Source organism: Nasonia vitripennis, chromosome 5 (assembly GCF_009193385.2).
Source record: "Nasonia vitripennis strain AsymCx chromosome 5, Nvit_psr_1.1, whole genome shotgun sequence".
NCBI classification, from domain to species: Eukaryota; Metazoa; Arthropoda; class Insecta; order Hymenoptera; family Pteromalidae; genus Nasonia; species Nasonia vitripennis.
Genome location: NC_045761.1, coordinates 4,152,572 through 4,171,586, shown reverse-complemented (window position 1 = coordinate 4,171,586; position 19,015 = coordinate 4,152,572). Strand labels below are relative to the sequence as shown.

Below are 19,015 nucleotides of genomic sequence, written 5' to 3'. Positions count from 1 at the left end.
CACGAACTCCGACCGACGATTCGTGATGTGCCACCTTATTGGCTCTTCTCTCTCCCTTTTACGCCGGGTTTTTCTTATGTCTGGCTTTGTTCCCGCTTCGAGCCTCTCGGAACCCATTTCAATTATTCGTCCCTCGCAGCTCTGACGCCTGATTCCGAGCCGTCGCTCGCTTTCGGGCTTCCTCTCTTGTGGTTGAGTAAAATATATATATATATAAAGGTGCGATGCTTGGCTGCAGCATTAGCGGCGTTTACCTCCCCGAGAACGACGATGACTTTATTTCCGACCGGGAAATCTCTCTCGCCGCGCTCCAGGATCCCTTACCTTGCGCTCTCGCGAGCTGTACGGAAAGACAATTTATTGTCGGAAGACTAATAGATTTTTTTGTCCTTAAAAGCACACACGATGCGCGTAGCGAGGCTTTTCTTTTCTCGAGTATGCGGAGACGTTGTATGTTTTATTAATTCCGTTATAAAGTCCTGCAGGAGGTAGAAAAGTGCCAAGGAAGTATCGTTATATTTTACGCAGCAGGGCGAGGTAAAAAATAACCGCATTACGCGTTGGGCTTATAAGTACGTGTCTCGGACAGCGTAGAAAATGACCTTAGTCAAGTTGAAAGCACGCGGATTTTTGTCTTGCGCGTAAAATGCCATTTTACCCACTAAAACTGCTCCAACGCTCGCTGCCGCGAGTGTCCGGTTAGCGTAAAGTGCCTCCGCTTTACTCATTCCCTGTATGTGTGTGTGCGTGTCTTTTGAGATTCTTTTTCCCGCGCTTTTTCTTGTGGTAATTTTCATCGCGCTCGTACGTGCGGCGACGATTTAACGCTTCTAAAACGAGAATAATCTTTTTTTTTATTTGAATTCGAGCCTCTCGGAATAGGCACACCTCGGCCTTGCGATAGGGTAGGTTAACGAAAAATTAAGTCAACCCTTCCAGCACACGTCTTGCCGAAGAGAACGGGCTACACGTGCGCGTGGCTACTTGCCCTACGCACGAATTTCGAATTCCGAGCGCGTGACTTCCGGGAACGCGAACGGTACATACATAGACCGAGCCGCGTGGTAGAGCTGGTGTTCAGGCGCGGCAAGTCGGCAGAAGAGATATGGGCCGGCGCTCCAGAGATTTTCTAGACTACGAGATTTAAGGGACTCGGGCCGAGTCCGAAGGGGTTAGGGGAATGCGAGTCGCGATAAAGGGAGAGGCCGGTCCATGAATGGCTCGTATGTGAATGGGGGAGAGAGACGTTCCTGGGTTCAATGCGAGAACGCGTCTCTTCGAGTAAATATTATTTTCGTTATATACGTCTGTGCGAGAGGATTCGTTTATTCGTTAACGGGAGTAGGTGAAGTTAACTAGGTTTCGTGAAAGATATAGGGATCGAGTTCTTATCTCCGGAGTATACTTGATTGTTTACTCAGGAGTGTCCTGGAATATTGATGAATCACGTGACCGGAATCAGCTTATCGACGATCAATATTTTCTTTCAAAGGTCAGGTGAAAAATCTCCTGCACTCCATTCACACGACAACAGCTCACGTCGCTGAGAAAAAAAACACATTCGCGTGAACCGCAGCAGCACTGAATACAAAATTCGTTTATCGCCGTCGTAAAAGGTCCGCGCGCAGGAGCAAAACACAGCCCCGCAGACTTACACCTCTCTCCGCACAATCCTCCGCCGCCGCAGCAACTGTGAACGAGTCGAGGTGTTCCGAAATCCTGAAAGCACTCCAGCTCCGGTAAAGCGGAAGTTATTGAAGTGTCGTTTTGACCCGGAGAAAAGCGCGCGTTATACACGGCATGAGAATCGCGGCCTTTTATCGCTCTCGGCGGCGCGCTTCTCTCTCTCTCTCTCTCTTTCCACACGTTATATTTTTACAACCGTCTTGGATCCGTCTATGTGTGTGTGTGTGTGCGTGTGGAGCACCTGCTGTTCGTGCGGCACGAGATTCGAGTCGCGCGAGATTAGATTGCACGGGGCTCTAGCGTGGAGATGTATGGCTGGGAGACGACTTGTTTTAATTCCATTCGCTGTGTAATGTACGGGGCCTTTGTTTAGTTTGAGCTACGCCGCTGCGGCTTCTTACACACACGCGCGCGAGCGCGGACGTTTTATGAGATTTTTATGCATTTTCTCGCTGATGGATGGGTGTACCCACTCGCCGCTGCTTTTTCGTCGGACGAGCTTCGAAATGAGTTTTATTATTTATTAGTCTTGCCATTATTGAGGCATTATTTCATAATTTTATGTACGCGGAAGAGTTAGAAGCGCGCTTTTGGTTTGGTTCGTATAGCAGCTTATTGGTATGGCAAATATAAAGCTCGCCGCGGAGAGAAATAAAATGCGCGTCATAAAGTGAGCGTCGAGTCGGCAAAAACACACACAGTAGCGTATATACAAACGAATGCACTTTTGAGTTGCGTGTATACGGAAAAATGAATACATCAATAAAATTGCGGGCAACAAAAACGCAACCGTCGTTTTCACTGCCATTCGATTTTCGTTCTTTATGTACGAACGACAATACCAGTCGCTGTGTCGTATTTTTCTCCATTTTCGAAAGTCCAAACATACTCGATCGCGCGTAATTATGGAAATTGGGATTTAAAAAATTCGGCCGCGCGAAAACGCCTTTCGGAGAATTGAGCTAACAGGTACAAATTGCTCTATAAATACTTGAAAATCAATCGAATTTTAATAAAATCTCGAGCTCCGAAGTTTCGCGAGAAAAAGGATCGTTCCCTCATTACACTTCTCGAACTAACGCGAGAGTATACGCGGAGCCTGATCACGGTAATCGAGAAGCCGCAGCGCTTCGATATCATCATATCAGAGCTCTCTCCCAGTAAGTATCTCCTGACTAAATTAATCATCGCAACTTCTCCTCTCCCGCAACAGCTCCTCGACGCCTATAGGTATGCACCCGGCAAAAAGACCGTCGAGTAGGGCGAACTTTTCAATCAAATAATTAGCGCCAGCAGAGGGATACATAGAGACGCGATAAGACGAGGGGTCGATCCGGCGCAGTATCGAGGCAAACGAGTATAACGTACACTCGCGCCAAAAGGGACTTTGAGCGATGCGCTTTAAAGATATAGTAGGTATATACACCGCGCGAGGGAAGCGAAATCTCTTTGGCTCTTGCGCTTAGCTGCTTTTTCCGGAGCGGCCGCACCGCTTCTATCTGCCAGGTCGCGCGCTGCTCTTTTATCTCGACGCGTGTAATTGCTTTTTCGAGAACTCCTTTACGTGCTAATGCACCGAAGGAGAACAGAGCAGAGCGAGGAGCTGGAAAGCTGCACGCAACTTATGGTCTCTGTAGATGGATGAGGGGGAAAGTTGCGTCGCAATTTTTCGTTAATGAAAAATTCATCCGCGCACGCTGCAGCGAGAATCTTCTCATTGTTCTCGATGGTGAAATTTTCTTTCTCTCTCTTTTTTCTGTTGTACTATCTGTTCGAGGTAGCTTTGAAGCTCGCGGCGGTTGTTAATGAGAGGGAACGGCGTAAAGTACTTTTGCGAATTAAAACGTCGGCGGCCGTTGTATGGGTAGTATGAAAAGAGAAGAACAGATTTTCTGCATTAACAAAATCGCTACTATACATATCTTTGCAGTAGTCGGTCGTTAATTATTCAACGAACCAATCTTGCTCGAAAGCTCGTCGATAATTACCTGGAACTTATAGATTTGCCTATATACTTCCTAAGTAGATTGATAGCGGGAAGTGGCGAAAAGTAGCTTTGAAATCAATAATCTGATAGCCCTGCGCGACAGCTCCATTTTAATACAATTAGCAGACGAGCTTCTGGGGAAGACGAGCGGGAGACGCAATTAAATCTCGGAATTGAAACTAACAGCGGGAAAAAGGCGGCGCGAGGAGTCAATGATGGAAGAATAACGGAATAGCGAGAGGGCTGGGAATATAAGTCTCCGGAGAGTCGAAGAAACTGATATCTCAGGATTTCGCGAGATGTATATATACGTATAGCTGTAGGCAGGCGTGTGCATCGGAACGCAGGGTATGTAGGCGAAAAGTGCGAAGACTCATCTCTAGGATTGGATTTTTCCATTCCTGGACCCGTTTCTCTCCACTCGCTTCCAGTCTCCCTACTATACCAGCTGCGAACCGGAAGGACCGAGAGATCGAAAACGCGAGTAACGGATAAAGCTTCTTTGGAACGCTCGTGGGAACCGACAGTTTTAAGCCGGAGACGCCCGCCGCGCAGCTCCTATTCTTTTCTCAATGATATCGCGCTTCCCTTGCGCTTCCTTCTTCCCGTCTCGCCTTCTCCTCTCTCCCATCCACTTATATAACTTAGTATAAGTTGCTTATCTATGCACGAGTCTGTCCCGGAGAGATACCTTCTCAATTAAATTTGCAAAAGTTCGCTTCAAGCTTTCTCTCTTTCTCTTTTTTTACGCAAACTGAGCAGGTATACGCCGTATTGTCCCGGGTTAATTGGGGAACGGCGATAGGATCGATTATTCCCGTGAAATTGTTCACGAAACTTATTCGCGAGCGATGGATATTCGCGCTTGGTGCAAGGCAGCGAGCTGCTTCTCGCTGTCTCGATATTTCACTGGAAGTTGGTCCACCTATATATATAAGCCGATGTTTACTCTGGCAGAAATTGAACAGTCGAGCGTTACATTCGGATTCGACTAACTGCCCAGAAACTGCCCAGGCTCAAGAGAGACTGGGCAATTCTGGTTATTTAGCCAATTTAAATGTATCGCTCGACTGGCCAATTTCCCAGACTTCTCCTTCCTCGAGGATTATTCCAAATGTATATCTCGACAAAGCCTCGGCGAAGTTTTACCCAGTTGCGCGCGCTTTAATAAATGCGTATATGTGCGCGTATCCTCTTTCCCGCACACGGAGTAACGTCAGTATGTTCGCCAGGCGGAAATATAAATTCTAGTCCGCGGCTTTTTTGGAATATCATCACTGCGTATACGCTGCTTGCGTCGAGATCTTTCTCTCGAGGCTAAACAACTCGTATCTTCGCGCAAGAAATTTGATATCGCCAGAGCTGCAGCGTATAGTCCGGTAATTTTATTTCGTTTTATGTGTGCCAGTCTTTTACGTTACGCGCATCAAATTGGCCGCCGCGCGGTTTTATAGTTCTGCTCGACATTTTAAAACCCTCTTGTAATATGGGCGGGAAAAAATTGACTGAACTATAAAATGGAGAGCGAATTGACGAAAATGATCTTGTTATGCGTATTTCGAGAAGGGACGAAATGGGATTCCTCGTTATACAAAGCTTTTTAATATTCCAATCTCAATACCTACAGCTATTTTTTTTTTTCAACCATATACACGAAACAAACGCACGCATAACCCACTGCATAAACTTTATCTGGGACGTTTCGAGAAAACTCCGGAGAACGACTTTCCCGCGCCAAGAAAAGAGATCATCTAGAGAGCGAGAGCAAAGCGCAAAAGCCTCGGAGTTAAATTCTAATTTGCAGGCGGGCGTCGTAGATAAGACAAAGATTAGCGGCGAAGCGTGTGTCAGTATACAGAGAAAGAGTCGAGTATAGAAGGAAAGAAAGAAATCGAGAGGCTGCAGCTTTTATTTTGCACTTTGCTCCCGAGCTCCAGCAAACCCGATTAATTCCCGACACGAGTTTCCCTCGCTGTTTCTTTCTGTTGCCGGTGTGCCGCTGCGGCTTCAACAACTTCCAGCTGCGCCGGGGGCGACTTCCTCAAGGTTTTTCTGCATCTGGAGGCCGGCGTGCGGGGTGTGTCCGAGTACACGCCCTGGTCGCGTCTGCTCTGCGGCGGCCTCCAAGACATACCCCGGCAGCTCTACAGCTCGGGCCCGACCCTCGTGCTCGAGCTTCACAGCCAGCCTGCCACCAGAGCCTCAAATGCCAGCGACACTGCCCCCGGATTTTCCGGAACTTTTCGCTTCGTCGACAGCCGTGAGTATACATTATCTCTGACTTATCGTACGTGTCTATGTATGCTCGAGTATATGCGCGAGGGGACGTGGATAACTTCACAGCGCGAGGTTTTCGGTTTTTAAATTTCGTTCCGAGGGTAGATTTTGGAGAAGTTAGCTCTCGGAGCGACGGGATGAATTCACTTTACGACGTAGCTGCAGTGCTGCGCTTCCCCTGAAGAACGGGGGCCATAGCCTGCAAGTTCTTAACTTGCCGTACTTATATACATAGAGGCAGTAACTTACAAGGTGAGCGTAATCGCGTGAAGGGATGAGATGAAATTCAATGATGAGTCGGCTGCGCTCACGCACCACTACAGCTGCCTCCGAACAAGTTTCCCTTATAAAGTCAGCTCTCTGGTAACCGGATGCCGCGATGGATATCCATTTTGCACCGGGCCTGACAAAATGTCTCGCTGCTGCCATTCAATAACGCATCAATTTCCATCCATCATCGGAGAATCGAATAATAATATCGTTCGTTCGCTCGAATGGCCTACGGGTAAAATACGTTCCCGCGGAGCGATTATTTCCGAACTAACGAGGGGCAGCTCGCTCGCGGATCGCCAAGAGAGAAAAACGCGCCGTGAAACAGAGAGAAGCAGTTTACGGCTGCGCACATATACATGTGTACACAGTCGGCTGCAACTTTTCGCATAACGATCGCCGTACGTCTCCGTTATTTTCGCCAACTTCCCGATATTAGTTTCGTCAATCGCGAAACTCTACTCGGACGCGCAATTTCACGCGCTCGACTTTTATTACCCCCCGACGACGAGAGTCGCGGCCATATCGAGGACAAAGCCGGTATATTTATCGGGCGCGGAGAGAGTCATATTTAAACGATCGACGAAAAAACAGGGAGCGTACCGGCGAGCGAGTTTACGGCTAAACGGGCGCGACAGACCCGTCGCTGTTTCGGAAGCGATACGCGTGTGCAAATAAATAAAGTCGCCCGATTGCCGGCGAAGCTGCGCACGCGCTGATTCCTCAGTCAATCTGCCGCGAGATTTATATACGCACTTTTTAGCTTTGTTTCCTGTGTACACGCGTTCGATCATTCGCGCCGTATACGCGTGCGTCTGTCTTTGATTAAATTTAACTCTATTCAGAGAACATCGTGCGCGAGAGAATAGCACGTTAATTAGAGGAAACCGGGTAATCGCGAATGGCTGACTGTTCGTCTTCCGCGAGCTCCATACGTGCGCACTAGCTGCTATACATATTTCGTTCATTGTGCGCGCGAGAGAGTCAAGAAACTGAGCCCGAGAATACGCGCATGCGTGCGGGAAGCAATTACCCGCAGTGGAGCCACGACCACTTTAATCGCGCGAGTCCGTCGAAAAAATCGCGATGAAATTTTTCACAGATCGAAAGCAGTGAAATTATATTTCAATCGCGCGATACATCCGTCCCGATAAACATACGATAAAAAATGCGAGGACACAACTATAGAGCTTATACGCAATTTCCAAGGCAGTTAATGCACACCACAGACATCAATGCGCTCGTCGCTCTGGCGCGCGCAGTGCCGTTTCCTCGACTAATGCAGCCAAGCACTCTCGTATTATGCAGCGCGTTGTATACTTAATACCTGTAAATGGGACCGCTGATGCTCAAACCAACGCACGCACACAGCCAGCCAGCTCTGCAAAGTTACTTCGTTATATTCGAGAGAGCTTCTCGTTATGCGTTTGCGCCGCAAGGCTACAAAGGGTTGTTTACGGGCTCCGATCGATACGATAAAAAATTAAAATATAGCGATCCACGTTACAGTTTCGGAGTATATTTCTCACAATGACGCAGAAATCTTCGTTCTATAACCGCTGAGGCTCTGTCGCAGAGAGACAGTCGCGCGGTAGACTGATGAAATTCCCTCTCGGAGAGAGTCTCCGGCGTTAAGCAAATACAATATAACTCTCATAATCTCTTTTCTCCCGGTGGCTTCTTCCATTTTCTTGCCTCCGCTGCTCCTCTTTCTCCGATTCTCTTTATAGCTCGGCGCAAGCTCTCCGCCGCCATATAATTGACTTTGCGCACGACCGCATCAAACATCTCGGAGAGGAGAGAGAGAGAGAGACGGAATATAAGTTCGCGACATGGAAGTCGAGCTAAAATGCAGAACGCACGAGAGGAAAGCTCACCTTTTTTCTCCTTCTAGAGGATATGTAGCGCAGCTGCAAAAGCTCGCCGGGTAAAAAGGGAGCGAGAGGCATAAAATATGCCGGGGAGAGATCGCGATACATATGCTTTTGTCAGACGCGACGTGAAAGATGCGTTTCTGTAAGCCCTTTGGAGACGCGCGCGAGTTTTTTTTTTCGAAGAAATAAGAGCTGCTTTGTGTGCGAGCACGTGGTCATCTGATTGAAATGTCACGTCGCTCGCTTGCCGTCAGCCGTCGCTCGCTAGTATAAGTGGCATGAAAATTCGGTAGCCATACATAATATAGTCTCGTTAATCCGAGGTTGCGTCTAAATCCAGGCGCAAATATAATATGTACGCAACGCGGGGCGGTCGTAAATAATAGCTGTTAATAGCCAACTTCAGGCGCAATTACGAAATTCATTAATTAGCCCGTCCGCCGCGGCGCATCCTCGGCCGGCAGAAACTTTAACGACCGAAGTAAGCAGCTAGCGCAATAGTCCGCAGCAGCCTCTCTCGGAACATCTCACATTAAAGTTAAACATCTTCGGTTTAATCCGAGCGTTGACATGGAGCTCTGTATCTCCGGGCTCTATATAAATAACGCGCTAGCATTCGTAGTTGCGAAAGTGTTATCAATGTTGCCCGTCGGCAAATATTAATTTTTCACGCGGAGCTCGGATGTTTGCTCCTACCTTGTATAATGAGACTCGAGAGTACCTCAGAATTATGTCTTGTAAATTGCTGCAGAAATAATTGCAATCAAATCTTATAAAACACAACATTGTTACCGCAGCCGAACTCTAGCGTCAGTCCTTAATGCGCTGTGAAAACTAGGTCGCCTCGCGGAGAGTGCAAACAACAGCAACGCCTTTCGCAAATCCCGCGCATCCATTTAGCCGCAAACATCAACACGCAGACTCGATTCAGAATTCGATTCTCAGCTAGCGCACGTACATCCGCATACGTACACGAGTGCAGAGTCCGCATATATCTCACATACACACACGCGGAAAGTGTCACGCGGGCCGGGGTATGATCATAATCGCACAGGTGCGCGCGCTAGGCTAGCGGCCAAAGCTGTAGCAGCATCGGAGAGGCGTCGGTCCGGCAGCGGCCGCGACGTAAACGCGAGCAAAGTGACTACGTGTCCGGGATACCAAGGTCCATTAAAATCTATCTGGCCGACGTGTAGGGCGAAATTTAACAATTTCCTCGGCTCCTCCCGCGCGCGCGCTACACCGGAGAGATAATCCTTCGGTCTAGTCAACAACAGAGGCTCGCAGTGTATACGTGCATCTGTATACCTATACACACGAAGCCGGCGCTGCAGTAGTGTGTACACGCCGATGTACCGAGGAGATCGATGCTCTTGTCTCGAGCTGCTGATGTTGCGGACGTAGCTACTGTATACGCTCTCTATCTCTCCTGAAGCAGTTTGGATTGAATACGGAGCGAAGACGCGCGAGTAGGAGCTGCTGAGCGGCCTTGAGCTTGCGGTCGGGCTCTGCGGCCCTTGAGCGGAGAAACACAGGCGCCGAGGCTTTCGATTGTCATGCGACGAAGAGCAGCGCCGTTGTGGTCTCTCCGTCGTCGCTCAATCTGTTGGCGCGATATTCAAATCGTCAGGGAGAGATCAACGCGCTCCATTTGTCGCACTTCGAAATGCGCATCTATTTACGTTTGAATTAAGCTCACTGCATGCGTTTATAAAAAGAAAATCCTCTCATATTCAGAATCACGACCTGCCCGACTCATTATCTATTTACCCGGCGATATCAAGCCATCTTCTCCCCTTTATTAATTCACTCCGCTCGGAGTCCCCCTCCCCCCCCCTCCAGCCTTCCGTATAGCTCTTTATCTCCCGACCTCTACACAGCTGGAGTTCCGCTAAGGTGCGCGCATATAGCCAGTTATTATACGCCGCTCGGCGTTAGTCTTTCGGAGATGGCCAAGGACGACGAGATCCGCTACCCTCATCCCCCCTCCCACCCACACCCACGCACAAAGAGAGGCGCCGAGCGATAGCGGAGTCGACAGATTAATTACGCTCGTCTTCGTGCCTTATACGATATAGCTCGGATGTATACACTGCGGGACTGGGTGAAATTGACGCCAAGATGTATGACGTAGCCCTACACTCTCCGCGGCGCGCTGTCCCCCCGTCCGCTTTGCATTTTTAGCCGCATAATGGGCCGGAAAATTTATGTGCGCAAACTATACTCTACACCCCTATAGGTATACACGGGAAAGTCGAGCGAAGAGGGCTCTAACGAATGGGGTTATTAGCGGGACGATGGGAGGCTGAGACGTCGAAGGATATTCGGCCGAGACGCGTTATTTTTCGGACGCGATTTCTGCACTCGTAACGCGTGTCCTCTATACGATTTGAAAAACGAGCGAGAACGACACATCCCAACTATCGATCAATCGCGAGGAATCAGCGCGATTCACGCGATCCGAAACATATCACAATAAAGTTACAGCCGCTTGTCCAATTACAGAAGTGTGTACCTAAATATAACCGCAGTTTGAGAGATCCGTTGAGAAGCTCTCGCTCACGCTTCGTTAAAGCTTAACGACGGGTCTGAATTCCGTCGCGACACGCGACACATTATCCTTTCAGTGCAACGTGGCGCCCCCCGATCTTTCGGGGACGTCGCTGAAAGATTAAGCGGCCCGAGAGAGAGAGAGAGAGCGCAGTGGCACTGCTTTCTTTGCCGCGGATCCCTGAATAATGTACGCGCCACTGGCTGGCTTTCAATGCCCGACTTGATTGCGAATTGACGCATGTATATATAGCGCTGCCGCGATCGGCTATTCCCTGTCATTACACATGCGCTGTATACCGCGCGCTGTTGCCCGGCGCGTAGAGCCGAAGCTGTAATGAATACGCGCGCCGAGATAATGGCCTTCTTTTATCGATGATGATTTTAACTCCGCGTCGGCCTTTGACGTCTATATCGGGTTACACGAGCTTATCGCGCAGCCGCGATAAGGAATATGCCGACTATATGGCACAGGTATACGCGTATGCGGGTAGTGCTGTGGAGCGATTGCATATGCAGCGCAAGTCTTTGATTACGATAACGAACGGCCCTCATTATAGTAAAATCGCTTCTTACTCGCCGCGCGACTTTCCTGCAAACGAGACTCATTACTTTGCAGCGGCGCGCAACACAGCCAGGGCGATTTAATAAAAACGAAATCCCGATCGAATCAAGCGCGGCAATAATCAATCGTCCTTCGCGACAGGGGAAAAAGTACAGCGCAGTCGATCCTCTCTCTCTCCGTAAATACTATCAGTTATACATAGACAAACGGTTCGCGCTAAATCCCGCGAGCTACCAGCTAATCCTTTCGTCGAGGAGATGAATCTGGGGGAGGAAGGCTTGGAAGGAGAGCCGAAAGAAATCTTCCCCGATAATTCGTCGTGTCGTGCAGGGCCATGCGGTCACCGCAGTAGGTAGAGCCATATGTGTACACAGTACATACCCCGCGGTTAATTATACGCCCGTCGGGGATTGTTTATACCAGCGGCTAATGCTTCGCGGTTCGCACGTCCGAGCATCCCTCTCTCTCTCGCTGTGTAGGTGTGTATGTGACCCAATTATCAATCGCGCGCGAGGGTTAGGGGGCAGGAATTAAACGTGCAGTCGCGTTACTTAAATTTAGATGACGCTGCAGAGACGCGCTTCGAATAGGAGCTGTCGACGATCATGAGCGAGAGGGAGAGGTCAGCAGGATTGTAGGTCGTAGACGGACTAAATGCGGACGAGCAACGGCGATATTTTCGGAAGCACTTTAGAGCTCGACGTGTATCGGCCGAGTGTATTTTTCCGGGCGGAGGACGATTTTTGATGGATTGTATACACAATTTTCCGCGGATAGAAACACGAGGTCTATCAAGCCGAATGCATATATAGGAGCTGCCGCTCTCGAATAAATGCACAAGTGATTTATGGCCCTCGCAGTCACATATAGCGCGCATTAGTGTATTTCACGTCGGACCGCCGCGATATGCATTAATGATTTCATAAATCAGCGTTTAATAGCGACTGTCGGTATAATGAAAATTTATACACAGCGGCTTTAACAACCTCATCGGAGTACGTTATAATGTACGCGCGCGCGCAGGCACATCGGCGCCAAAATTCCAGTCTTTCATTCGTCCGGAGGTCAGTGCAGGAGAGAAGCTCGACAGGCTATAGGAAATCGAGGCCAACTTAAATTGCAAAACTTGCGCCGAAAAATGGCCGCGCCAGGGCGAAAGTTCGGATTTACGATTAAAATTCACGGCAAGGAGCGCGCGACAGAGACAAAGCTCCCGTTTCCAGCTATATCAGGAGGCATAAACAGCGAACGGTTGCTCGCGGATCGAGAGTCTCTATACTCGAAAGAATGGACGGATGAGAGACACAGAGAGAGGGAAAGCCTGTGGAGGGTCTCGAAAGTCTAACGATAAAGCTCTCTCATCAAGGAACCGCTGAAGAGGCCCACTTTGCTCTCTTCGAACGTACAGCAAACTTTCGCGAGAACGTAATAATTCCCTCTGTTTCTGGCTCCGCAGCCTCCCTATTCGCTCTCTCTTTTTTCATTATTCATTTTTATTACCTCTGCCGAGACTCGCTCTTCGCCTCCACCATAATATACTCGCCGTTGCAAAGGATGCAACCACGGAATTTCCGCTTCATTTCCCGGAGCTTTTCCTCATTTTTTCCCTGATCGTCGACTCTTGATTCCGCGTCGTGAAACTCGCGCGACGCCTTGCGCTCCTGCTATCTTTCACTCTCTCTCTCTCCCTGTGTGCAGTCCCGGCGGCCGGTGTCAGCATAAATAAAGCACGTCGTTCATTAGGTGTAATAGAGGCTTCGCGCGCGTGGCGTTTTGTCGCCGGCTCGTATTTTTCCGAGAGACGCTGAAAAGAGCGACAGAGCCAGTTTCATCAGACTAAGAGTTTCTTTTTAATACCGGAGACGCGCTCGCGTGAAGCAGTCTTTTTGTAGTTTGAAGATAGCTGGCTTTGACAGGGCTCGACGTTTGCGCCGTTTTTTTCCTTCAATTTTCCCTGAATGGCCGCACGGCGCTCGCGAGACGTTGAGTCAACAATGCGACGATGCATCGCGCGCTGCAGCACTGAAGCGCGTGAATTCCAGCTGCATTCACTCGTGCGAATGCTCTAAAAGGATTGCGATAGATTCGGAGTATAAAGGCCATTTTTGATACGTCTCGTTAACAAACTTCGCAACCGCGTGTGTGTGTGTGTGCACCTTCTCGACCGAAATCCATGCTTCTCCTATCAAAAGCCAGATCAAAGCGAAATCTCGAAAGTACAGAGAGTAGCGTAGCGTGAACGCTGCGAATATCGAGTGATTTAGCCCCCGAGAGTGAGTTCCGAGCGATCGAGTCGTCAAAATCAGCAGCGATGGGTGAACACGAAATAAAAAAAGGAAGCATATCGTCTCTCTGTTTCTAGAGCTATCTCTCTCTTCCGGAAAGAGCAATCTATATCCGCGATCCGACGTAACGAGTTTTTAGCTATATACGACCGATTCCATTCCTAGAGCGTCTTTTTCCGCGTCTGGCCAATAGCAGTCGAGCGATAAGCGAAAAAAGCTCGACGTTTGATATCTCTCCTCTCTCTCGACGCTTTTGACGTTTCGGCGATATTCCATAGTTTTATTCCGCCTCGAGTACCTATATATACACGCACGAATGAGTAGGCACAAGATGCGATAAAAAAGCTTGATTGAAAATCCAACAACCGAGTTTTCGGGCGCGCGCAGCGCGCGTCTTCGCGGAACTCGAACTAACTCCTTAATTGTTTCCCGTCAGCGCGCGCGAGCCGACAAGTGGTGCTCGCGTGTGCGATATGAGCGCGCGAGCGAGTCACCTTATCCTCGCGGTCCCCTCCTCTACTCTCTTGCCTTGTAGTTTCTAATAACGCTCCGCACGCAGCCATAACGTGTTTATAGCCAAGACGACCACTAGAGCCCTGCCAAGTGGCCGCAGCATTGGCCGTAGAGTACGCGAGGCTGTGTGTGTATGTATTAGGGCGTAGTTGCTCTATATAGCCTGACCCTTATATAGCGGGAAGGATAATATTGCTCTTTGCGGTCATAATTCACTGCTCGGCCCGCTCTCGTCAAAAGATGCGCTGCTGCATTCGGGGCTGCCGCCACGCTTTTCGCTGAATATACATTTAGCTACAGCAGAGTAAACAGCTCGGCTTCTCCGAAGCTTCCGCTTCTGTGTATACTATGTATCTTGATGATGGAGTTCGATCGATTTTTTTTTTTCTAAAGAAGCTCGCGCCCCGATATTGTGTACATTTTATCACGGTACACGCGGGGGGGGGGGGGGGGGGAGTTGCTTGATTGCGAAAATTTACATCATGGGCAAAGTTCTGCTTTCCCCGGAAATAAGAAATATTGCTCTTCGATGAATTTTTAATCGAGCTTGCGAAAGCTTAGTGGAAACAATTTCGCTTCGATTATCCTCTATGTTTGCGGAATCATTTTCTATTAATTTTCAACTATGCGCGCAATTGAATTCGTAACGCATGTATAAATCTTGATATTCGTCGTTTTAAACTGCACACTGCGCATGTAAATCACATTTTATGCTCTTTAATAAAATAATTAATTAGAGCGATCGTAATCTGAAATTTAAACCGACAGCCTGTAATAAACTCTTTGAATAATTGAAACGAGTGAGTTGTAAAACGAAAAAATAAATCAGTTTTATAAAATCTCGGCATTATTCTCTTGATATGAAGAAGAAAATTTTCAATTCGTGGGAGGATATTTCGTGAAATCCGTAGATGAAGAATACGCAAACTTTATATAAAATGAAGCATTTCAGATGAGCTGCAAGGAACATTTTATATTGAAACAGCTATTTCGTCGTTTAATACAAACCCTTCCCTTTCTTTGATATGAGCAATAAGCCTGCACTTTACAGTCGGAAAGGCTTTGTATAAAGGAAATGCACCTTTCAGAGCTTTATTAAACATTCCTTGTGAGAGATTTGTTAAATATCAAAATGTTCGTTAAGGATTCTCTTTGAATACTTCATACCTACATCTATTAAAAGTTACAAAAAAAAAAAAAAATTCAATCAGCCTCGTAAAGTTTTCAGCATCGGTAAGAACAATTAATCCCGAACAAAACACGCATAGTCTAAGCTTTAACCGTATAGAAAATTGCGCACAAAGCGCACAGCGAGCGCACAGCTGTAGCCAAAACTATTTTATCGGCGTTCACCCTAACGCAAAACAAATGCCCTTGCAGTCGCAATTAACGCCAGAAGTTGGCGAAACTTTTTCGCTCCACTCATTCATTTTTTCGACTCCAACGCCCCCCCCCCCCCCCCCCCCACACCCACGCACGCAAAGCGCTCGCAGTTTAGCGAATAACCCGCAGCACTCGGACACGCGTTTATAAATTAAACAAAGTGCGCGCTCTCGCTCGCGACTCCTTTTCACGGCTATTTCTCACGCCGGTTCTGCGCGCGCGCGGAGCAAAAAAACGGAGGCACGGAAACGCGCACACCTCTTCCCTTCGTTTGCGCGCGCGTCTGAAACAGATTGAATTTTCGCGCTCGAGGTGATATTCGTTTACCCGGACGCGCGTGCTGCTTTTTCAAAGCTACGCGCGCGCTGCGTATATATAGCCGCCGGCCGCGTTGAATAAACCTCGCCAATCAAATATAAACATCCCGAGAATGCCTGTGTGTTATGCTATTGCTTCGCTGTGCCGCAATCTGTCTGGGCTATATAGTCGTGCGGAGAACAAAACTCAAGCTCGGGTGGAAAGAGTGTACTTGCGGCTTGAATAAACAGGAGGATATGAATGTATCGACTGAAAAATGTCGGTGACGAAACGAGATCCCAGCGTGCGCGATGAAAAAATCTAAAAGCTCGAGAGAAAGGATGTAAAGAAAGTGAGGCGCAAAAAAAAAATAATTCTCCGGTCATAACTGTAAGCATCCGCAATAACGCGAGCTCCTTCGTCTCACCACCGCGGCATTATTGTATCCTTATACATAAGGGGAAAAGCCCGCGTTTATGGCACAGGCAGCAGATTGGCGAAAGTAGCCGGTGTGCGTTGAGGGGAAAAAGAGGAGGAAAGCTACTGCGTGGAACGAGACAATTGAATGTAATTTCGGCTTCATAAACGGACTCGAGGTTATTTCATATTTCTGCTGATTTTTCGCCCGCCTGTTTCGCTGCTCTCCTGACCGCGAAATTAGCATTTCGCAGTGCTCTATGTAGGTATACGTGTGTCGCGAGAAAATTGAACTCGGTTCATGGGGGGAATATGCGAGCGCGCGTGTGATATCGGCTTGCTGATTTCATGAATTTTTGATTTACCGGAGTCGCGCGAACCTCTGTTGCTCGGGCTATAAAAGCCGAGTTTAGTGTCGGCGAACGTATCGACTTCGAGCTCTACGCCGAGTTATTCCCCTGTTTCTTTCTATTCCGCTAACAGGCTCTCGTACGCGAGATGGCAATAAGCAACACTACATATACCGCCGAGTGAAAACATCCGAGTCCGGTCAGACTCGTCTTCAAATCACGTCTCAGTTTCACTCATACCTCCAAGAAACGCACTTTCCCTCAGGCCGCAGCCCTACAAGACGCAGCAGTTCTCGTTCCTCTCCCCTCCGCACAAATCCGCAATATCCAGTGATATTCCGCGATTCAATCCCGCGGCGCATAACGAGCTCCGCGCGGCCTTCAAACCCAGAAATTGGCTATGCGCTTCTCCCCGCGGAAATAAGTCCGCGCGAGCGAGGCGAGGAAAAAGAAAGTCCGCGGACTGCACCGCCCACAAAGGATAGCACACAGTCCACTGGCAAAGCTCGCGAGATGAAAGCGCACAGAGAGCGAGATGCAGAGAGCGCAGGGGGGGGGTGAGATTGGCCCAGACGCGAGACTCGCAGCCGCCGCCGCGGAGTAGAAAGACCGGCGAAATCCCTTGTCGTACTTTTCCGGCTGTGCGCGGGTATATACTTAGAGCGCTCGCGCGTGTGTATATAAAGGCTCGCGCGCGCGACGCACTAAACGCGTTATGAGAGAGAGAGAGAGAGAGAGAGAGAGAGAGCGCCAGGGACACGTAAATGTATCTCTCCAACGAGCGTTCGGCTTTATGGTTAGAGCCTCTCTCTCTATTATGCAGTCGAGCTTACCCTACACACGCAGCCAGTCTCACGGAGTGTGTGTACGTACGCGAGGCGGAGTCTCCGGTTTATTAGCTCAATAAAATAGGATTACTACTTAGTTCCGTTTTATAAGAATTCGCGGGAGCTCTCCTCCTTATATACCCGCATGGAAAAGCGCGCGGAAATAGAGAGCCTCTCCCTCGTATATATACGCCGGGCTATATACTTGTATGCACATACAGATATACGTACACAGCGCTAAGATCGCCGCTACATCCATCAATCTGTCGCGTAAAGTTCGATCCGATGGCCTCTCTCCGGCCTGCGGAGGAGCTTTTTCGAGTATAGCTTATGCACGTGTGTGTGTGTGTGTGTGTATGCCGGGCAACGCAGCTAGATTCGCGGCATTTCGGCTTTATATCGCAGCGAGCGCTCAATCATTCGTTTAGGGACTGGTAGTTTTATTATTATGCGCGTCGCGCGTTAATTTTGATCGAGCCCGCGTGCGCTGATTCGTCGAGCTCTGCGCGCGCAGCGGATACGCGCGTGATTAAAACTCGATACTCCCCTGTGTATTCTGGCTTTTGATGGCCGAGGCGACGCTCGGCTGCTGATGCTGCTCGTACTCGTAACTCGGCCCGAAACTTCGAGTATTAATCAAGACGTTTATGAGCTATGCGGATATCAACTCGCTGTATAGGTGCATAACGGCAGGCCGGCCGGCTTGATTGAGGAGCTGTGCCGCGTGGTCGATCGGCTTGACCAATTAAAAGCTGTTGATCGAGCGGAGATTTATATACTATAGGTGAACGATCGGCTCTCTTTGAATTATTAGTAGGTATGTAATGAGCTGCGGTGACCTATACAGTTTGACGATGGGTTAGATTATGCGACGCGCGCGATGTTGTTTAAAATCGACGTCACTATTACCCTTTGGTATGAAGAGAATTCGCAGCGCTGATTGCGATAGGCGATCCGCGTGATATTGCTTTGGCTGAGCGTTGGCTTTTGTGTGGCGGTGTAAAAATAGAACACTAAAAATTTTGCTTTTTTAGCGGGATATCGCGCGATCTATATTTTCGAGCAATTTTTTATTGCAAATAAAGCTCGTTGAAATTGCAGATTTGTGCTCGCAAACCGCGTTTGGGAATCAACTAGAATATAGCAAAAAAGCGCTGCGTCAAAGTTGCCCCACGTGCGTTGATTAAAAAGGGATCGTCAGATTTGTACAGTCAAAAGTGGAGTGGATTTTTCATAAATTTTTTTCAACGAAAAATGGCTGATGGAATTCGATTGCAAATCAGCGGATGGTCGTTTACACGCGAAGAATAAATCAATTATACCCAAAGCACGTCCACCAGTAGCAGAAGGATCCCTGCAACGCAAACAAAGCGCCGGCTCGCCAGAAAAAAGCCCACACGAGCAGCCTCTGCAGAGAGGAATAAAGAAGAGCAGCGGCAGCAGCGCGTAATTTGCAAGTTTTCAGCCGCGACGCCTAACGACGCGGAAAAAGTTGGCTTTTGACTCGGCCTGCGGAATGCAATTGCCGGATCACAAAGCGCTCGCGGACGGATAAAGAAAATCCGTTTGCAGCTCGCGCACCGGACCAGAGCGTCGTCGTTGTTGTGTCGCACTACGGCCCGAGCAAATGTTCCTGAAAATGGTAGTGCCGCGATTTCGAAGTATAACACCGCGTATACGTATAAGGTCTCAACGACGCTTTTTGCGCTGTTTTGGTTCTTACGCCGCTGGTGC

The 19,015-nt window shown here is 48.7% G+C and overlaps 1 protein-coding gene across 2 annotated transcripts in view; it reads left to right on the top strand.

The window, feature by feature from the left end:
- LOC100678942 (suppressor of lurcher protein 1) overlaps window positions 1-19,015 on the top strand; it is a 166,612-nt gene that overhangs the window by 59,725 nt on the left and 87,872 nt on the right. For both annotated transcript variants that reach the window (XM_016988296.3, XM_031931677.1), the window contains exon 5: window positions 5,695-5,933. In XM_016988296.3, the coding sequence (XP_016843785.1) occupies window positions 5,695-5,933 (239 nt within the window). The remainder of the gene's footprint in view (window positions 1-5,694; window positions 5,934-19,015) is intronic.